General features: G+C 42.9%; 2 protein-coding genes across 3 annotated transcripts in view; both read right to left on the bottom strand.

The window, feature by feature from the left end:
* LOC118232211 (suppressor of tumorigenicity 7 protein homolog) overlaps positions 1-1,986 on the bottom strand; it is a 31,479-nt gene extending 29,493 nt beyond the window's left edge. For both annotated transcript variants that reach the window (XM_035426973.1, XM_035426974.1), the window contains exon 1: positions 1,802-1,986. The gene's annotated coding sequence lies outside the window, so the exon portion shown is untranslated. The remainder of the gene's footprint in view (positions 1-1,801) is intronic.
* Positions 1,987-2,618: 632 nt separating this feature from the next.
* Positions 2,619-15,593, bottom strand: LOC118232592 (F-actin-capping protein subunit alpha-2). Its single transcript, XM_035427652.1, has 10 exons — positions 15,498-15,593; positions 8,830-8,893; positions 7,727-7,778; positions 7,279-7,342; positions 6,833-7,039; positions 6,356-6,435; positions 5,760-5,838; positions 5,017-5,088; positions 3,876-3,938; positions 2,619-3,519 (listed from the first exon to the last, which is right to left on the bottom strand). Exons 1-10 carry the CDS (start codon positions 15,534-15,536, stop codon positions 3,379-3,381), a joined length of 861 nt encoding a protein of 286 aa, XP_035283543.1. The 5' UTR covers positions 15,537-15,593; the 3' UTR covers positions 2,619-3,378.
* Between the last annotated feature and the right edge of the window lie 3,255 nt (positions 15,594-18,848).

The following is an 18,848-nucleotide window of genomic DNA, read 5'->3' as shown; positions in this document are numbered from 1 at the left end:
TGCCCCCGCTGTCCGCAGAAGGAACGCATTCTTTTGCAGACTGCTGGCAGTGCGTACGGCACCAAAATAACCCTGAAATGTCAACATGGCCATGAAATAAATGTGCATTCTGACCCTACTAGGGAAAATAGCTTGCTTTGGCCTTCACTGAAACTGAAACACAACTTCAATGAAAGAAAAACCCAGGCCAGTGCATCATGGCAGTGCGTCCTGTAGGTTAGCACTCTGCATTCTTCATTACTCACACAGGTAGCCAACATACTGATGTCAAAGGTTCCAGAGGACAGGGAGAGGCCACTATGAGATTTAAAAAAAGACCTGAATCCAAGGTGAGCTGAAGCCAACAAGCTGCCAATTGGCAGACCAAAGAACAGATCAGAGCAGAGTCTTGAGGCACTAAGCCTAACCAGCTACACGACTGAGCTACACTATATGATCAGGACACTCCTTGGTCTGGGGCTATTTTTCATGGTTTGGGTTAGGCCCCTTAGCTCCAGTGAAGGCAAATCTTAATGTTACAGCAATACAGTCAAATTCTAGATCATTCTGTGTTTCCCCAACAGTTTGGGGAAGGCCCTTTCCTGTTTCAGCATGACAATGCCCCCAAGCACACAGCAAGGTCCATATAGAAATGATTTTTTCAAGAACTTGACTGGCCTGCACATTGCCCTGACCTCAACCCTATCCCACACCTGTGCATTCAATTGGAAAGCCAACTGTGAGCCAGGCCTAATCGCCCAATCAGTGCCCGACCTCACTAATGCTCTTCTGGCTAAATGGAAGAAAATCCCTGCAGCAATGCTCCAAAATCAAGTATAACACCTTCCCAGAAGAGTGTAGGTTGTTACAGCAGCAAAGAGTGGACCAACTCCATATGCCCATAGTTCTGGATGAGATGTTCGATGTCAAATAGCCACATACTTTTGGCTATATAGTGTGTATGGTCAGAAGCACTTCCTGGGTAAATGGACACTTCTAAGCAGACCGGAGTAGTTCTCAATGCATTCACACTAAACTGACTCTGTTCCAGTCACAACAGTGTCTGATGACATTCATCCAAGTATTTTCGTTAAGTGGGTGTGTCACCTAGTCAAGTACTACAGGACAAAAGTAAACCTGTTTCCCCAAAGTGTTCTGTCTAGCTTGACAAGGCACCCTGTATATTGTAGTAATTGGGCAACAGTAGAACCTCAGCTGTCCAGACAGGTGCAGGTAGCTAACACTACCACGGCAGATTAAACATTATTTAATTTTCAATCGATCATGCATTGACGGACCACACAGAGAGCCACACACAGGTTTTCAACTTCAGCCGAACAAGTTTTACATACGTTCATCTACACACTGGTAGACTAGACAATAGCGATCTAATCATCACAAGTGAAGGTGAGTAGCTCAATGCAAATTCAAATATCAACCAATATAGCTAGCTAGTAAGCAAGCCAATGTGCGCATTAGTAGATAGTCAGAGAATAAACTTTCCAGACCTTAGGACCCAGACACATTTTAAAAACTGTAACCCAATATCAATTTGGAAAATGGAAAAAGGAATTGGAGCAACGTTACTTTACATGGCTATATAACAATTACAAATAATAATCAGCATTATGTGTGTTAATGTTTTAAGCAGTTCTTTCAATAGAAATTTTACTCTAAATAGATGGTAGGAGCAGAGGAAGCTCACGCGGCAGTGGATCTGTAAACGTGTCTGAATTTTGGCTTAAGTTAGCCACTTAGCCAGACCAGTAGCTAGCAAGAAAGTTACGTTAAAGCACGGGTTAAAGTTGCGTTTTATAGTTACCTGTTCCTTTCGGTCAGACTTTCGTTAATTTTAAACGGCACACATAGAATGCAAACCAGTAACAACATTACAAAGTCCCAAACTGTCCCGAAGCTCTACAACCAAGCGATGCAACACTTCAGCTGGCTCCTGAAAACCAGGGTTTTCAGCCATGACACTGACAGAGCTTCCTTTGCAGCCCCTAGCGCCCGATGTACGTAACATCTATATACCATCCACTATACGGTTTCCTTTACCACAGCCATAGATTATACCGTTAGCCACGCAGTTCCTGCAAAACTATACATTGCAACCCAATACATTAGAACGTGTCTTATTGGCTTCTGTTAAAACCGCAAAATGTCTACTTCACCAAAAAATTACTTATTAAAAAAGAAAAAAGATCTCTTGCGTTTTCATTTACACAATGTACATTTAAGCCAGGTATATTTTTTATATAAAACGAGACTTTCCAGTAGGTTTAATAAACAAAATAATAATTCATAACACAGTTAAACTCAGTCTTTCTTGAATTATCAAAGATTGTTTTGAAGGGAGCAGAATATCGTTTCTTTGCATGCCATCTTTTAAAATAAATTTCCCTCAAGTAGCCTATTATTCTGGAAGGCGAAGAGCATGGTTTGAGGATCATGAGAATGAATCTCAATTTCATAATTGACAACTATCTGCGAAATGTTGCGCATCATTTTACCTGGAGAAGTCAACCCTGGTATGTAGCACAGGTTCTCCTGAACGGTTAATTATACAAGGTGTCTCAAGTCAGTTTACCAAGCACTGAACGCTTGACAAAGTATGGATGGAGACGTAAACGACGCAGTTAAATAGAAAATCTGTAATTTTAATGCAACATAATTAAGGTTGTATAACAGTTCATTCCAAGAAGAAATAAATCACGAAACCGACAGACAAGATTTTAATACAGTTATATATTACAATGTGTCTTGTTATAATACAGTCATGTCTGATTTTACTAAAAATAAGAACCTGGGGGGCATGAAATACAAATGTAAGTCATTAATTGTATGCACAATAAACATCAGTGCAATTACGCATGTTTTTTCAAGACAGAATTAGTTTCCCCACAGCTGCATGGAGTTTTGCTCAAAGGGAATACAATGAATTGAAACACAATGAGCAAGTACATCTGGTGACAAACAAGGACTGCTTGGGCAGAAAATTACAGATATCTTCCATGTGTTCATTCTAGACTACATATAGAGAGGGATTCTTAAAATAATGTATTTTATCTTTTTAGGTCTGTTTTTGTTTCTTGCTAATCACTATAAGATGTGGTTTCAATTCCACAACAAGTACCAGAGGCCTGAACTATCGGGAGGTTTTGTACCTAAAAACATTTGGACAACCCACCCCCACCACCCCAATAAGTTGCACTAGCAATTTATATTCCCAGGAATAATGTTACAGTGAGGTTTTAATGGCATCTGTATAAAATGTTAAACGCAGGCATTTTTGTGTGCATCCGATGGTTTTAAATTTGGTGAAACTGAACCCCCTTTTTATTTGCGTAATTTATACAAGGACAGTACAGCGATTCCAGTCACATGCACAGCGGGGTTTTAGGCGTTCTGCATCTCCTTCCCGATCTTGTAGCTCAGGATCTTGTTCCAGTCTATCTTGGTGCGGGTCACGGGGAGCTGTCGGCGTAAGGCTTTGAATGTGGTGTCCGACATGGTCTGGTAATTCTCATTAATGGCGGTCTGGGGAAGACAGCACAGAAAAGGTAGGCGATCACTTCTGCTTTAAAGCAGGGAAATAAAACTAACAGCTGACCACTCAATTGACAGACACACTCAGTTGCCCAACACTTATTAGCTATTATAAATACAAAACAAGGTACTACTCAAATAGAATATATGCTGCTGAAAATGAACACAGTCTGAGAATATTCAGATTTCGGTATGAGCTGTCCCATGTCCATTGCAACTCAAATAATTTATAACCAAGTATTAAACCTTCTTTTATCACCTCTGATACTGCATTTTTAGGCAGCGCCTCAAGTTGAGGTCAGTTGAGCAAAACATTTTTCCTCCATTTCTCTTTTTCAGAAATATACCTGGTAGTCATTCTCTGCTGCCTCCATGATCTTTATGAATTCCTTTGCTGTTTGCGCTTCATTCTGAAATATGAGAGCAAGATCAGCAGGAATAGCATCAGTACTGAGAAACCCATGTTGGCTGCTTTGGTTCTTATACATGTGAATACCTTCACTGATAATGCAAATGACAGGCAATTAAAAATCTTACTGGCACTAGAATAATTTACACACAACACATTATCAAACTAACATTCTGGCAATAAACCGATTTACCCACATTAAGTTGATCGTTTGGTTATTTTAGCATTTATGAACATTTCACTTCATAGTCAATCGGTGCACTTCCTTCTTTGAGTTCCTGGAAATCTTCAGGTCAGTTTCCACTCAAACCACCACTACTACAGTGATTACAACACACTCCACCCACAGTTAACCTTTTCTTAACCATGGCAACGCATGTGATGAGTCAGCGCTGCAAGCATGCTTCTCATAGCCCAACAACAACAAAAAAACATCCAAGCCGAAGTAGCTATTTATTTTGGGATTATGTAGATTTATTGGAGATTTAAGTCTTATTGTGCTTTTTAGTGATGCAAAACAAATTTCCGCTCAGACAATGTATTCTCTTAACACAATTCCCTTTCACAAGTCTGAACAATAATACTAGGGATAGTTTCTGTATCCACTCCAGCCAGAGTCACTTCTCAGTTCCCTCTGGGGATAAAATTACAACCAGCATGAGCGATGCTGAACCCAAGTTCAAGAAGCTCCTGTGACAACAACCATATTTGTGCTGCATACTTTCCACAGCAGTCAGCATACACTACACACTGTACACCATACACTGCACTGTATCCTGCCATTCCGTTTCTCATCCTTTCAATTCAGTGTTCTCAAAAAATAATCAAAAAATGGCCCCTGTGGTGGAAGAGGGAGCTGCAGGTTGGATCTGACATTTTTTCACATTCCTCTGCCACCCAAACGCTCCCAAAGCCAACAACTGAAGTAGGACTGCAGCTCATTTTAAATGATAAAGAGAGACTTAAAAACACTTATACAATCAAGTTTTTATAATCTGATTAATAAAGTTCTTACTGGATCAATCACACAAAAAATAATGACACACTGTGTGCTGATTGGTTGAGGGCGATATACTCACAGAAATGGTCATCGACTCCTGCACTTCCTTATGGCTCACCAGCTGAACATTGCCATCTTCGTAGTAGTGAACCTGCCATCAAAAACAACACATTACCTCACTCACTTCATCTAGAGATCACCGATTCACAAATCTGTCATTTATTTTTTTAAGATCATTTTTCTGGTGGCTATTTGTTACAAGTTTCAGAAGTCTGCACCCTTTGTAATCTCTTACTGAACGATGGTTTGATGCATGTTAAGTCACAGCACTGTTAAGAGCGAACGGCTTTGCTGAGGTCAAATAAAAGCCCTTACACATTTTGCTCCAACTGTGACAGGGCATCCTAAAAATACTGCATTGTAAAAACATTAATTTTTTTTATTGATTTATTTATACGGTATTTGTGCATAAAATGCTGTTTTCATCTCCATAAACACACAACAGTAGAATCACTATTGAAACGTGTTGTATTTTCAATACTGTCAAACGGCAAACGGCTTAAATGGCAAAGTGCTTATTACAGTTGGTCAATAAGAACTGTTCTTGCTCAGGGCCCTCGGATCATTGTCTGAAATGACTCGGTGCTGCTCTAATAGGCACTGACCAAATCGTGTATTTCCCCTCCAAGCCACTAATCACATTCAGCAGAGCTACTGAAAGCATCCTTTATCTCTCAAAACCTCCGCCCCTACAACTTATACACTCGACCCATAATCCACTGCTAGAGGGAGGGTGTATCACGTCCCATGACATAACAGTACCTGGATCTTCATGATTCCTGCCACTTGAGTGGAGGACTGGCTAACAGTGAACTTCCACTCTGACCTCCAGCGTCCATTCCTTACGCAAAAAGAAATTGAAAATTAAAAACCAATCGTCAGTTATAATGCTCACAGAAATGTGACTGTACATTTCTAAACACAAATGTTATTGTCCTAGTAGAACAGAAATGCATACTTATATTAAGGAGTGGTAGGCCCTTTTAGACCACATACGTTTTATGAGGAAGTCTGCCACTCTGATCTAATGATATTACCATACACCACTCTTATGAGATTAGTGTCCTCAAACCAGCTTTGTACCATTTACATGCCATAACTTATTAGCTTCACATATAGCCTTATCCAGCACCACTTATTCCGATACTGTGGGATATTTACTGATGCAGTGCAGGCTAAGTGTCCTTCTCAAGGGCACAACAGCAGTGCCTCGCATGGGACTTGAACCTGCAAACTCTACGCTGCCCCCTGTTCCAACAGCTCTACACTATACCTGGTTTCACTGCACTGTGAGAATCACCCAGCCTCGCACAAGAAACGAAGCAAAAAAGAACATTTTTTTAAAAAAAACAACATACCAGAAGTTTTTTGGTTGAAATTGATGGCACTCGATGCACACAATAATGGTTTGTTGCCCATCAATAGTTTTACCATAAATCTAGAAAAGAAAAGAGACATTTTTATTGTCACTGAGGGCCAGTATTCATTGAGGCCTTGAGTTATGAACCCCATCCCCAGTCCTGATCAGCGCATCCCTATAGGATTGCGGTTCTCAACCTGCAGCCAAATTAGCGTAATTATGCAGCCCGATCTGTGCACCAACAAACCTTTTCTTCCCCAGTGACAGAAAAAATATATTTTTTATAATCAGAGACTGTTCCACCAGACGCCCTCAGGCTACTTTGTTTTGGTTTTGTACTGACAGGATACTAAACGGGCTTAATGAGTTTGCAAACGGCCCTGCCCCCTTGTGCAGACGGCCCTGCCCCCTTGTGCAAACGGGCAGCCCCTGACGGCGCTCTAAAGGCGCTCTGAGGCGACGGCGGCTCACTCACGGTGCACACGCCGCTGGGGTAGTGCTCCTTGACGTACGCCCGCACCGCCGCGTCCACCGCGGTCCGCCAGCCCTCCATGCCGCCGTCCGCCTCGTAGGGCCGCGGGTCGCTCGCCTCCTTCCGCAAGTGGTCGAACTTGAAGGAGATCTTGTTCTTGGGGTCCAGGACCCTGCCGTTCCCCAAGTCGCCATGTTCCGTGATTAAGACCTGGCGGCGGTTTGAAATCCGGGTTAATGGCGAGAAGATTCCCTGGCTGATTTACTTTTCCATTCCACCAATCTTTCACCCATGAGCTCAACGCTCATTCAGCCTAATTAATGTTTTATCAAGTAGGGGCTTTTAGTTTATTCAGTCATGAAAATCTGGAAGAGCTTATAATCGCCCCTTCAGCTTAAATGGAAGCGAATGTCACGGTGTCGTTAATAATTGATATCTGTACCACTCACCTGTTCTTCGTACCCATTGATTTTTACTGGAGTAAACTGGTCCAAATTGTATTGTGCAAACGCACTGAAAAGAAATGAAAATACAGTAAGTTACTTTTTTAAATGAAATATAAACACACATAAGTTAACTGCAAAATAAAAAATAAATCTGCATCCTGGACATTCATTAATGTACTTTGCTGTCATTGTGATCAATGGCTGAGTTATTCATGACATTAAATGCTCAATGTTGCCAATGCAGGGGGGTGCAAACCAGCGACTGCCCCAGGCAGGCAGGTGACTTCACTGACTCAGCTCCTCAGTCTCATTTCCAATGGATTCGATTACGGCGCTAATACATTCTGAAATGAAGCTGACGCTAATGCTGTGCTTGCGCCACTGGAGCTGCCGGAACAAAGGAACGTCAAAAGAGGAACACAAAATGGCGCGGGTTCTGAGAGGCACGTACTGAGCGGCTCCCTCCCTCAGAAGACTGTCGTTGTTCAGCAGCAACCGCACGTCTGAAAGAGAGAGAGAAGCAGGGTGTCACTCGCCGCGAGGGCCTATTCATTTAGGAGCGCCCCCGAACGAGAGGCAGGCAGATCAGCGCTCTAGGACAGAGCGCCCCCACCGGGCTAATGAAGGGCAGCCAAATCAAAGGAGAACTCTAATGCGGGCAGACGGGCTGAGGAGGGAAATCTGTCTGGCTGCGATAAGAAGAAAGGAACTTCGGGGGAAAGGGATCTACGGAGAAGATGCTAATTGCAGCCGAAAGATTATAACCGCCCCCCCCGCGGGAATCCCCAATGCTGGTTATTCAGGAGAATTCCAGACTGCAGCTCCTCCCCCAGAGCCTCGCTCTCCCAGCGACGCGACGCGTGAAAATCCACGCTGACAGCCGCCGAAGGCCGTCCTTCAGAACGGCGGTAATCCTTTCCGCCACGCTTTCCCTGAGCCTTGTCTCTCCGCGGCACGAGAGCCGTCCTCAGACATCTGAAGAGCCTGTCTGAGTTACAGTCCTTTCAGGTGAATGTACCGCATATGGGTTACAGCACAGCCATCTGCTTAGTGCCGTCTCGATTCAAAGACACGCAAGTTAGGCTGCGTGGGGGAAGTGGCATTAACAGTGCTTTGCTGTAAATGAGCGTGTGTTGCTCATTCAACCAACTCTGCGTGAATAAAGGCTAAATTAAATTTTAATAAGTCTCCATAAAGTTCTTCCATAATGTCCAATCATAGTCTTGCAGGGTTTCATTTGGAACAACAATTTCTGCATTTTCTTTGTCCTTGCTGAGCAGGGCCTGTCTATTTAACATTTTTCCCTTTCTTCCTTCAATTTACAGTGTCTGGAGCTCTGATGGCATCACTGCAGGGTTTGCCATTTTGTCAGTTGGACTGGGGGCTTTATCTCACAGCACTGTGTTCACTGTAAAACAACACACAAATGACTCCACTGCTGACCCTGTGACCCATGACCTCTGACTCTAACACCAAATTGCTTACAGTGGGACCTGGTGGCGAGTTATAACGGCACCGCAGGGCGACGGGGTCACGCGGTCGGCCGTCACTCACCGTTGAAGACCTCGTTGAATTCTCCTGGAGGTGCGTGAATGATGAAGTTGGCTGCTATGCGCACCTGAAACACAGGGGGGGGGGCGGAGGGGTTACACCAGGCAACCACAGGAAGTCATTGCATAAGCCATGAAGCACATCCTCTCTCAAACTGCGCTCGACATCTTTCAGCGGATTCATACAGTGATAGAGACAGAACCATTTTGCGGTGTGGGTTTCTCTTACATAGACTTGGGCAATACAGGTTACGTGTGATGTGCCAGAAAAAGCCAACTGAAACTGAAAACGGATTGTTTTCTGGTTTTTCCGCCTCTGGTTAGGCCAGTCTTCAGCGAGTCATTTTGACTCTCGCTGAGAGAGGTGGCGTTTCCGCTCGTAATCTGGGGCACCACACTGGCACTGCAGCTCCGCCTCCTCGCTTCTGCCCTAAACGCAAGCTGCGAAACTCGCGAGCTATTCCGGTTTGTGGCCGCGTGCGAAACTAACAACTTTCCAGCTCTGGCTCGCTTCAAAACTCTCGACCATACATGGGCATGAGGAGCAGATGAAAACGCGTGCGGGGCGTGTGCGAGCGGCCCGGGAGCGTGGGGCGGACGGCAGGACTGGAGCGGCACGCGGACGGCGCAAGCCAACGGCCCCTGGGGCTCCGTCAGCGCCTTGCACACCCGCAACATGGCTGCTGCACTTAACCCTGTCTGACTGGAGCGAGTGTGTGTGTGCGTGTGTGTGCGCGCGGCCCATGGATGCGTGTGTATTCATTACCAACGAAACAGCAGCTAGGATGAGTGTACCGAGCCAGCAAACAGGCTGTAAATCTACTGGCAGTGCAGTATGAAGACGTGCACGCTCTGCACTGCAGTACTGGGTGTGCACTGTAGTACCTGTGTGAGGAACAGAGAATGGTGAATAACAGAAATCGCTCTGGCTGTCCTTCACTACCATTCGCCCATTCTCTGTTGACTGTCCTCCCTCTCTGGAGGTGCCATAACTCCAGTGAAGATGCAGCTGTCCCTCTGACAGTGCAGGCCACATTTGGGTTCAGTTCCATTCTCCAGTCATCAAATTCATACAATGAACCGAAGCTAAGTTAACAAATTGCAAAATGGCTTTAAATGTTATACGAGGACCTTTAAATTCAAACGGAATTCATGAAACCAGAAGAGTGTCTCGTAGCACTGACCTCTACTGCCTAAGACACGAGTCTTTGCTGACGGGGAGAAAAAACCATTCACGGTAATAAGAATCACAATCCCTGAAGTCATCACCTCTCCTCAGGCTTACATTAACAATGCGATTCACTGTCTGGCGCGCGGTCTGACCGTCCCGGGCACAGCTGACACCGAACTGAAGACTTTACGGCTCTGTTATTCAAGACAGGAATGTTAACGGGCCTCTCATGCGCAGGGCGGAACCGCCCCGGTAACGGAGCTCAGAGAAGCTGACGACACGCTTGCTGTTTTGCGCGAGAGGCCTGTCGGCTTGCGGTGGCAGATACGCGACATGTTCTACCCCGCGGCGCGGGCGACGGCTCGCCTCCCCGCCCCTCCGGAACGCTTGCGCTTACGAGCGCGCTCAGAACCGCCCGCCGTCAGCCACTACAGCACACAGAAGGGACCCCGCCGTCTGCAGGAGGCCTCGTTCATCAGAGCAATTCCCCACGGTGCTTTGCAGCTGCTAACAGGTGCACACCAGAGCCATTATCATTTACAAATCCTTACACAGGAAAACTGGGCCCTATTTGCAGAAATCTCCTGAAATTCCAGTATCTTTAACAATGGAGGTATGCAATACCCCAGCCGTCGTAGGGATTTACATACGCTCAGCTTTCTCTCCCTCAGTGCTCAGCATTATCCATGGAAAGCTGTGCTTGGACTTGAACATGCAACCTCCTGGACCTGTATTGCAGTCTGTGAAATAGCCTAGAGCCCCTACCTCTAAGCCACGCTGTTAAATATACATACATAAAATACAACTATTATGGTTAGGCCTATTACTTTTCTAATCACTTTTAAAAAAAACTTTCCCCTGAATTTATTAGCCTAATTAACATCACCTTATATAACACCTATAACATCATGCTTATAAATCATAACAACAGGCCTTGGGCACGGCACTGAACAGTGCATTTGGTTTAGCCCACATCTTCAGGTTGAGACAAAGACAAACCCAGGCAGACACAATCCTGTATGCACAGGAAAAGACTAGCCTATTCATTCCTTCATCCAACACAATGATGTCAAAATCAGTTGGTGAGTCACAATACAATAGTTTTTTATTTAATAATATCTATTAATTCATTTATGTTGGGCAAATAATTTGGGGAAAGGGTGTATTCTGGGGTGATGCACAATCATTTTACCCTTTTGTAAGATGACTACCCTTTGCTGCCTTAAGTAAACATCCTGCTGTATAAACTGATAATGTGCAAATACCCAGCTAGCGTACAGGCCTTACTGAAAACGGTCATAAAACAAAGACTGTTAGGCAAATACATAACCCATTTTCTTCGATTTTATTTTGCCATTTTCTAGTATAGGGCACTGAAAATCTACATATGGGATGTAAAAAAGAAAGCAAAGAAACAAACAAAAAAAAACCTAGTCTTCAACACCACTTGTATGAAAAAACAAACACTATTTGAATATTGAACCTTGGCTTGCAGTGAAAATTCTGTAATGAGTTGTGATGAGCCTCAGATCTTTACGTAACTGACTGAAGCCTGAATTTCACAGACGCTCAGTGTGTAGCCTACGCCATAAACACAGCGACTCACGCTTAGTTTCCCCCGGCCTGCCTGAAACCCCCACCAGACACCAGCTGGCTGCTGCACCCCCCGGTTTGGCTAGGTTTCACAGGACATGAACTGAACCCCTTCGTCAGTACATGAAAGGCGCAGTAATCTGCAGCGGTCTGACAGCTCTAACAACAGTCCTGCTCTCCCTTTAATCACAATGCTGGGAAAAGCACAAGCTACAAATTAACTCTGACGCTTAATACAAGGTGCTTCCATGCACACCTTTATAATACAGAGAGGAGAGAGGCTGCCCATTCCCACTGACTGCCTACAATAAGCATACTGTAGAGCCATGAATCCTTACAGTACAGCCAGGTCCAGTTTAAGCTGGCTCATACAATTCCATACAGAACAGGAAGCGCTGTCCAATATCTGGATGGACAAAGGATTGTGGGTACATTGCTGCTATATATGCAACAAGCAATATATGAGCGTATGAGACTGTACAAAAAATGGACAGAACACACAAGAAGGGATGTGATGTGAAAAAGAAGAGGAGGACAAAAAAAAGAGAAAGTCGGTTGGTTTCTGCAGTTCAGGGATCAAAGCTTTCAAAAACTTTGGAATCTAGAGACACAAAAAAAGTTTTTGTTGGGATGAGGGGGGCATACAATTCTGTTGTGTAAAAACACTTCATTTCATGTCACAACCTGAATGATGCAGGTATGGTGTTTATGCTCTGAAAGCGAAACATATCAATTCTTGGTCTAGGCCTCATCTAGAGTGGATGTACTGCACCATCTGCGTCCCACGCAAAAACACACACACACCTTCCAAATTCTGTGATGTGTCTGGTGGACTGTGTCCATTTCCAGCACATGCTAAAGTGGATTAAAGTTCAATATAAACCTTCAGAACAGTAATTGCAGATTAGAGGGATAAGTGAAATCCAGGGATATCTCTTCAAGAGACGCTCGCCAGGCGGACAGGAAAGCTTGCAGCATTTGTGACTCGGCTGAATGTCTTAATCTCTGTGTGAGAATCGCCCAATGAAATCACAGTTCCCTCGCACGTTCATTCTGCAGAGTCTGCAGTCCGTGCTTTGAGCACTGAAAGTTCACAAGTTTCATTTCAGTTTCAGGGTACGTTTTTAAACTGGCCCGGAGGATTTCAGTGCTCTCGGATATTTTGGATACAGAAGCTTCAAATGGTATGCAGCGTCTGTAATCACTGATGTTGGGGCATTTGTACACTTAAAGTAGGCCAGCGCCAAAACAACTTACAGTGACAGACTCTATATATGGATACACTCATTTTGTATAGCTTATTCCTAATTATAAACACAAACATATGCGCTTTTATATTGTACCAGAATGCAGCAATCTCAGATTCTATGTGGCACAGGAAACTGTTCCAACCAAAAATAAGATTAAATACAAGTCTGTAAAAAATAATATGGTAATACATGCATACAATTTCTGTATCTAAAATATCCATCAATGCATACTAAAACTGTCTTGGCCAGTGAAGAACATACACCGAAACAGAACCAATATCACAAAACTCCAAAAAGTGTGCTCTCTCTTTTAGCTTGAAGGCTGACACAACAGTCAACAAGTTGGAACAAGACAAAAAATACCGGCTTTGGCTTCCTTAAGGGCTTGCATTCTTTTCAAGGGAACATCTTGGAAAAAATGATATTTTTGCTCTCAACTTGTAAGAGACAACATCGCAGTATATGCAGTAGGTCGGCTGAAGACACGAGACTCTGGAAGCCAGACGGTTCTAGGTTAAAATCTCCTGGGGTGTAGGCCTACATTTTACTATAACCTCATGCAAATTACTTAACCTGAACCACAATCCATCCATATGGGAAATATGTAACAGGCTACCATTTACAGTCTCCAGTGTTTGCTAAGCACATATTTTATACAAAATATCAATCAAATCATTTTATTGCGGTTGCTTTAATGTTTCTGAATTTTTTTCTGCAAATATCCACTTCCTGATAGCATCCTGTTCAAAGTCCATGTCCAAAACAATATTAACCAGGCTATCTGTGCAAGTGCCCCTCCCCCCATTTAGCTCATAACCTCTTGTATAATATAGACTGACAAATACTAAAGTGCATACTTCTAATAAATAATCTGCCATGTTCATAAAAAGGCAGTAATTCCACAAATTTGCATAATATTTTACGTGCATTTCTGTGAACATTACCAAAGCTCATCTGTTCCACCCGACTGCATTAACACTAAATTCAAAACCAAAGGTTTGAGATTGGGCATATAGACCACATCACGCAAAGCACACAAATTCTTATAATCCATCTGGTGCTTCCTGATTTACCTTGTCAAAAGCAGATGGAAAGAAGTGTTGACTGAGATTATGTGGGTGAGGTTTAGTGTGGGGATGTTTCTGACAGTAATGAAGGAGCTGACAGCTCAGAGCCCTGCAGACTCGCATAAGGAAAAGGAGGCAGAGACAGCAGCTTTTCTCTATCAGTCCCTGAACAGACTCAGATGTGTTTAACACAGTCCCCAAGCAGGAGCAGTGTCATTACTGTACTGCTGCCATGTAATGCGTAAGGAAAATCCGACATCAAGCTACAGCCTGTGAATAAGCTCAGTCCTGTCCGTCTCAACGTGCATGCCTTTATGTCATCTTAAGAATGAATATTTTTGCATTTAAACAAGTAGAAAAAAGAGGGTAGCACAGCAACACAGTGTATAGCAGTGAAAATGCACAGTACTGAGTACATATGTCTGCAGCAGCAGCAGCTAAACTGCTCCAATGATGAGCAGAAGACTTGAAGCTAGCTACTAAGATGGCATTCCATCCACCATGTTACAAGTTGGTGGGGCATTTCCCACACCTATGCATCACCAATTAGAACTGGCAGGCCAGAGGTTTCTTCAGTATGAAGTCAGGCAATTTAAGAGATATTATGGTATGGAAACACGATTATGGCAACATTTAGCTTGCACCCTTTTGCAATAATATTCCTATGGGTGTATGGGTGGGTGTGTGTGTGTGTGTGTGTGTGTGTGTTGGGGGGGATGAAAGACAACCACACCCATGTAGGGGACTGTCAGGAATCCAATAACAAACATGACGTAATATTGTTGTGGAGTCGAACCAGTGGTTCCTGCACCCCGTAATTATAATTCAGTTCTAGCTATGTCCTTAGACTCTTCCCAAAAGCAAACATCCGCTTAAAACTGGGCCTGAGCCGTGCTAGATTAATCGTGGCATAACGAAGTCAGGAGGCTAACACGCATCCAACTTTCCATAATAACCGTGCAATTGGTAGTTCTGTCGCTTGTTGAACTAATATACGTGTCTTGAAAATATCCAATTTCTCAGTGTGCCAATCCGCCGCGCCCGAAAACCAGAATTAGCCAGCTGTTAGCTATGAAAACGCAGCGCCAATGGCAACAGGGCGTGTACATTATTAGCTAGCTATAGCTAGCGGTTTGGCTGACTGACTAACAACACAGCTCGCTAGCCAGCTAGCTAAATGAACAAGTCGTGTGAGAAAGTAATATTGTATTACGGATCAAATTCAACACGAACAGAAAATAAAATCCTTCCACGCATGCTTTTAAAGAGTCAAGAAAAACCCGATAAGTATCTATTTAACGTTAGTTATCTATAGGTTCTGTGGTTCCTATTTTTGAGATAGGACCGTACAAGGAGTCCCCGTTTGAGATTCGCAGAGACTGGAACGGAAGTTGAGCAGTAGCCTACTCTTGAGCTAAAAATAATAGTCTTGTGCAGCCGAGCACGGTCGGCCTCTTATAACGCTTAGAAATGAATCGTAGAGCTCCTCCATTCATCATGTGGATCTAAATACGTAACTGGTTCCCTGCATAAGGAAAGCGTGTTTTCATCCAAACAATGCCATAAACAAACGACAATATTTATCTCTTACCTTCTCCTCATCAGATAGCTGCTCCTCATGATCCGCCATCTTTCCTTCCGGCTAAGCAGTTTACTGAAGCTGAATCTGACGTCAGCAAAGGGAGTATTCCCTCATTCGGAACAAGCATAAGAAATGAACGAGTGAATACATCGCGTCTTATTGGCTAACGTGCCGCCTGTTTAAAGTTTGGACCAATGATAATACAGTAATGAGAAAAGCAACACTCCCCATCCCGCCCCACCCGGTGTCATGTGGAACCTGAGTGGAGTGAGCCCAAGATCCTAAGCATACCGTTATATGTGCTAAACAGTAATCATTCAACTAGTATGTCACAAGCAGACACCGATCAATTGGGAAACCTACTTACATTGAATTAAAATATCTATCAAAATAATCACGATATTCCAAAAACTGGCAGACAAAAGTAACATATTTTAAGATGAAACACGGGCCCATTGTGAAGTAATTACCTTTTTTCAGCCACATTAGGTCAGAAATAGCTAAGCATTACATGAATAAATGTCCCATATTCCCCTTCCAAGACTTTTAATTAGTGTGCTATAGCCTATGACAAATGATTCCTTTTGAAAGATGTTACATTTTCAGATGATTAAATTATGGATTGACAGATGAAATTATGTTGATAAAAGTGTGGTTGTCTGATCACCGAAAAAAAACCATTTGTGGAAAATTGAATGCTCAAAGTAAAAGGCAATGCGACAAAACTGCATTGTACAAATGATTATAGGCAATAAATTATGAAGTATGTAAGAAAATGTTTTCAATGACCATAATGAACACAAGATTGGCTGCAACAAAAAAGAGCATACACAGGGGCCCACAACCGAGTTTGAGAACACCTGCTCTGAACCAGTTAGCAGATCAGCATACATCAGCAGTGCAAGTTTATAGTATGGAGGCTAATAGTCAAAGCCATTTTAATTTGGTGTACTATTGCACTTTTTTCGAAAACCAAAAAAAAGAAAAAAAAGAAAGAAAGATGATTGAGCTAATTACATGCTCATGTTCAACATTTTATTGAAATCAAAACAAAATTCTCATTTTTGACACTAGATGTCACCATCTTCCATTCTGCAAATGGCTGAGTGAAGACTGTGGTTGTCTGCTTCTGTTTCGCTCTTGGAATTTTGACTCTTACATTCTTGTGCATCATGCATTCAATAGAACAAAATATGCCAAGTTCAGTTTAGTCAAATTATATTATCAATTATACGAATTGGAATCTGTAAGGCAGATTACAGCACAATATTGTGTGGGAGTTGCTCCATACATAAGCGCTTGATAATATTGCCACCAGACACCTTAATGCCCAAGGACACTTTGAAACAGCTCCTGTTTCCCTATGCCAATTTATGTTGTATGAATTACAATTACACAATAGCCGAATACCTAAACTATAAAGTGATTCTCATGATGAAATGTTGTCTATATGTCATTACATAATTACCCCAGACAAAGGAATGCCAATGAAGCCAATGCCATGATATTAGAATTCATAATCCTACATGGTTTGAACAGTAAGTTGTACAGTAAGTTGCTTGTGCATTGATGGGAACTGTTATAGGCTTGACCAATGTGCCAGACATAACCAGTTTAGTTCCTCTCAACACATTGCTTTGCATTTATGATCTCAGTTCTGTAGCTTTTCAGAGTTGTACCAGTTGGTAAATACCACAGTTTGCTGGGATTTACTAAATTATTTGAGTCTTGCTTTTAGCAGCTGACACCATAATGTTGAGGTCCTCCTGCCCCTGAAACCTCTGGGTAATGATACCTCCGAGGTGCTTATTAAACTGATTAAAAATCTTATGTGTTGATGTTGGATCTTTTCCACATCATATTGGCATACATCTATATGTGATTTAGGGGCTGCTAAAGCATCAACTCTCTCTATAACAAAGTGCCCCATGGTCTGGAATAGAACGCTGACTGTCAAAGATGTATACAGTACATCTGCGGGGCATCATCACTGATTCACGGTACCATAGAAGTGTCATACTTCGGTATAATGTTTGCATAACTCAGTTGGACTAGAGTGCAGATAAGCACTAGATGACAGTAAGCTTTTAAGGATTCCCACATTTGGTTGAGCACTCCTGGACTGATACATTGCACTATAGTACAATTGCAACTGGGTATGACAAATCCAGCCCAGATGGGATTTTTTTAAAATAACCATTTGATCTGTAAATGGCTGTCAATGGAAAGTGATGTTGAATGTACATTGAAAACAGAGGCTGCTTCTGTGACTCCAGTGATGTTAACAATGGAGTTATTCATTACTCTCTGACCAAAGTTCCTCTCCTCAGGTTGCGTGACTCAGACTGTGCATTGAAAAGGATGCCCTATTTCCAAAAGTCTGTGGAGTCATCTAAAACCAGAAACCACAATGAAGGCCACTGCAATGACCTTTACTCTTTGTCTGAATAAACACAGAATGGTAGTTCACAGAAGTTTAAGAGAAACCAAACCTTAGGATGATTAACATCAAACAGGGTGCTTATCACCTGCTGTTATTAGAAGAGAATGAACGAATGAGTTATGCACATCACACAACAGTACTATAGAAAACAGTGGGACATCATCTCACACTCCTCCACTGTGTCACTATCAACAGATTCTTTTTTTGGGCAACTGTTCAAAGGAAACAGGAACCTTTCTTTTTTTAATTTCTCAGAGCTACCGGCTCCCTCAGAGTCAGTGCTCTCATGCCCGGCTGGGTTTGATAGTGCTAAAGCAAGGGGACTGGCGTTGGAGCCAGTACTGAAGAGTCTCCTCAGAGGTGTTGGCATCTCTGGAGTTGCTATCAGCCCTCAAGTCATATTTTCATTATTATCGTGAGTTTTTTTCTCTGTCTGTCTGGTTTCCGAGCAACTCCCTGGACATTCTGGCTCCATGGATTTTTGGGGGTTGCTGTGGTGAGCAACTGTTTAGTTCTGCATGGAATTTGCAAGAGTGTGATGTTCGGCAGGACTCATCACTACTGGCAGCCCCATGCAGAAAACTGCATTTAGAGACTGACACTGTGACAGAGCAGGGGAGCATTCACAATATTTCACCATGTGGTATTATCACTTTTCAAGGGTCACTTTTCACAAAAAATGCTTCTAAGGTGAACATCCATTGGCTTTGATATTCACAACAGTGAAATATCTGAATCTACAAAGGGGTTGAACTCTGCTACTCTCAGTTTTCACTCTTCGGCTTGTCTGCTTGTAGTATATAACTCAATCAAAATGAGGACCTTCTCAAAGTTCTCAGGGAATCAGGAGCTTAATTTTAAGTTTTTTAATGTGGCCAAAAAAGTTGCGGTACAGCTTCTCTTCGCATCTACTTTCC

The sequence above is a fragment of the Anguilla anguilla genome, chromosome 7 (genome assembly GCF_013347855.1).
Source record: "Anguilla anguilla isolate fAngAng1 chromosome 7, fAngAng1.pri, whole genome shotgun sequence".
NCBI classification, from domain to species: Eukaryota; Metazoa; Chordata; class Actinopteri; order Anguilliformes; family Anguillidae; genus Anguilla; species Anguilla anguilla.
Note: the sequence above shows the minus strand (reverse complement) of the source record. Positions and strands in the feature narration are given on the sequence as shown.

Excerpts from the sequence above, each read along its gene's own strand:
- LOC118232592 (XM_035427652.1), bottom strand. The coding sequence starts at position 15,536 with ATGGCGGATCATGAGGAGCAGCTATCTGATGAGGAGAAG. Across the intron at positions 7,343-7,726 it reads CTGAGGGAGGGAGCCGCTCA|TGCGTTTGCACAATACAATT; the intron begins GTACGTGCCTCT and ends ATTTCTTTTCAG. Across the intron at positions 3,520-3,875 it reads CAGCAGAGAATGACTACCAG|ACCGCCATTAATGAGAATTA; the intron begins GTATATTTCTGA and ends TGTCTTCCCCAG.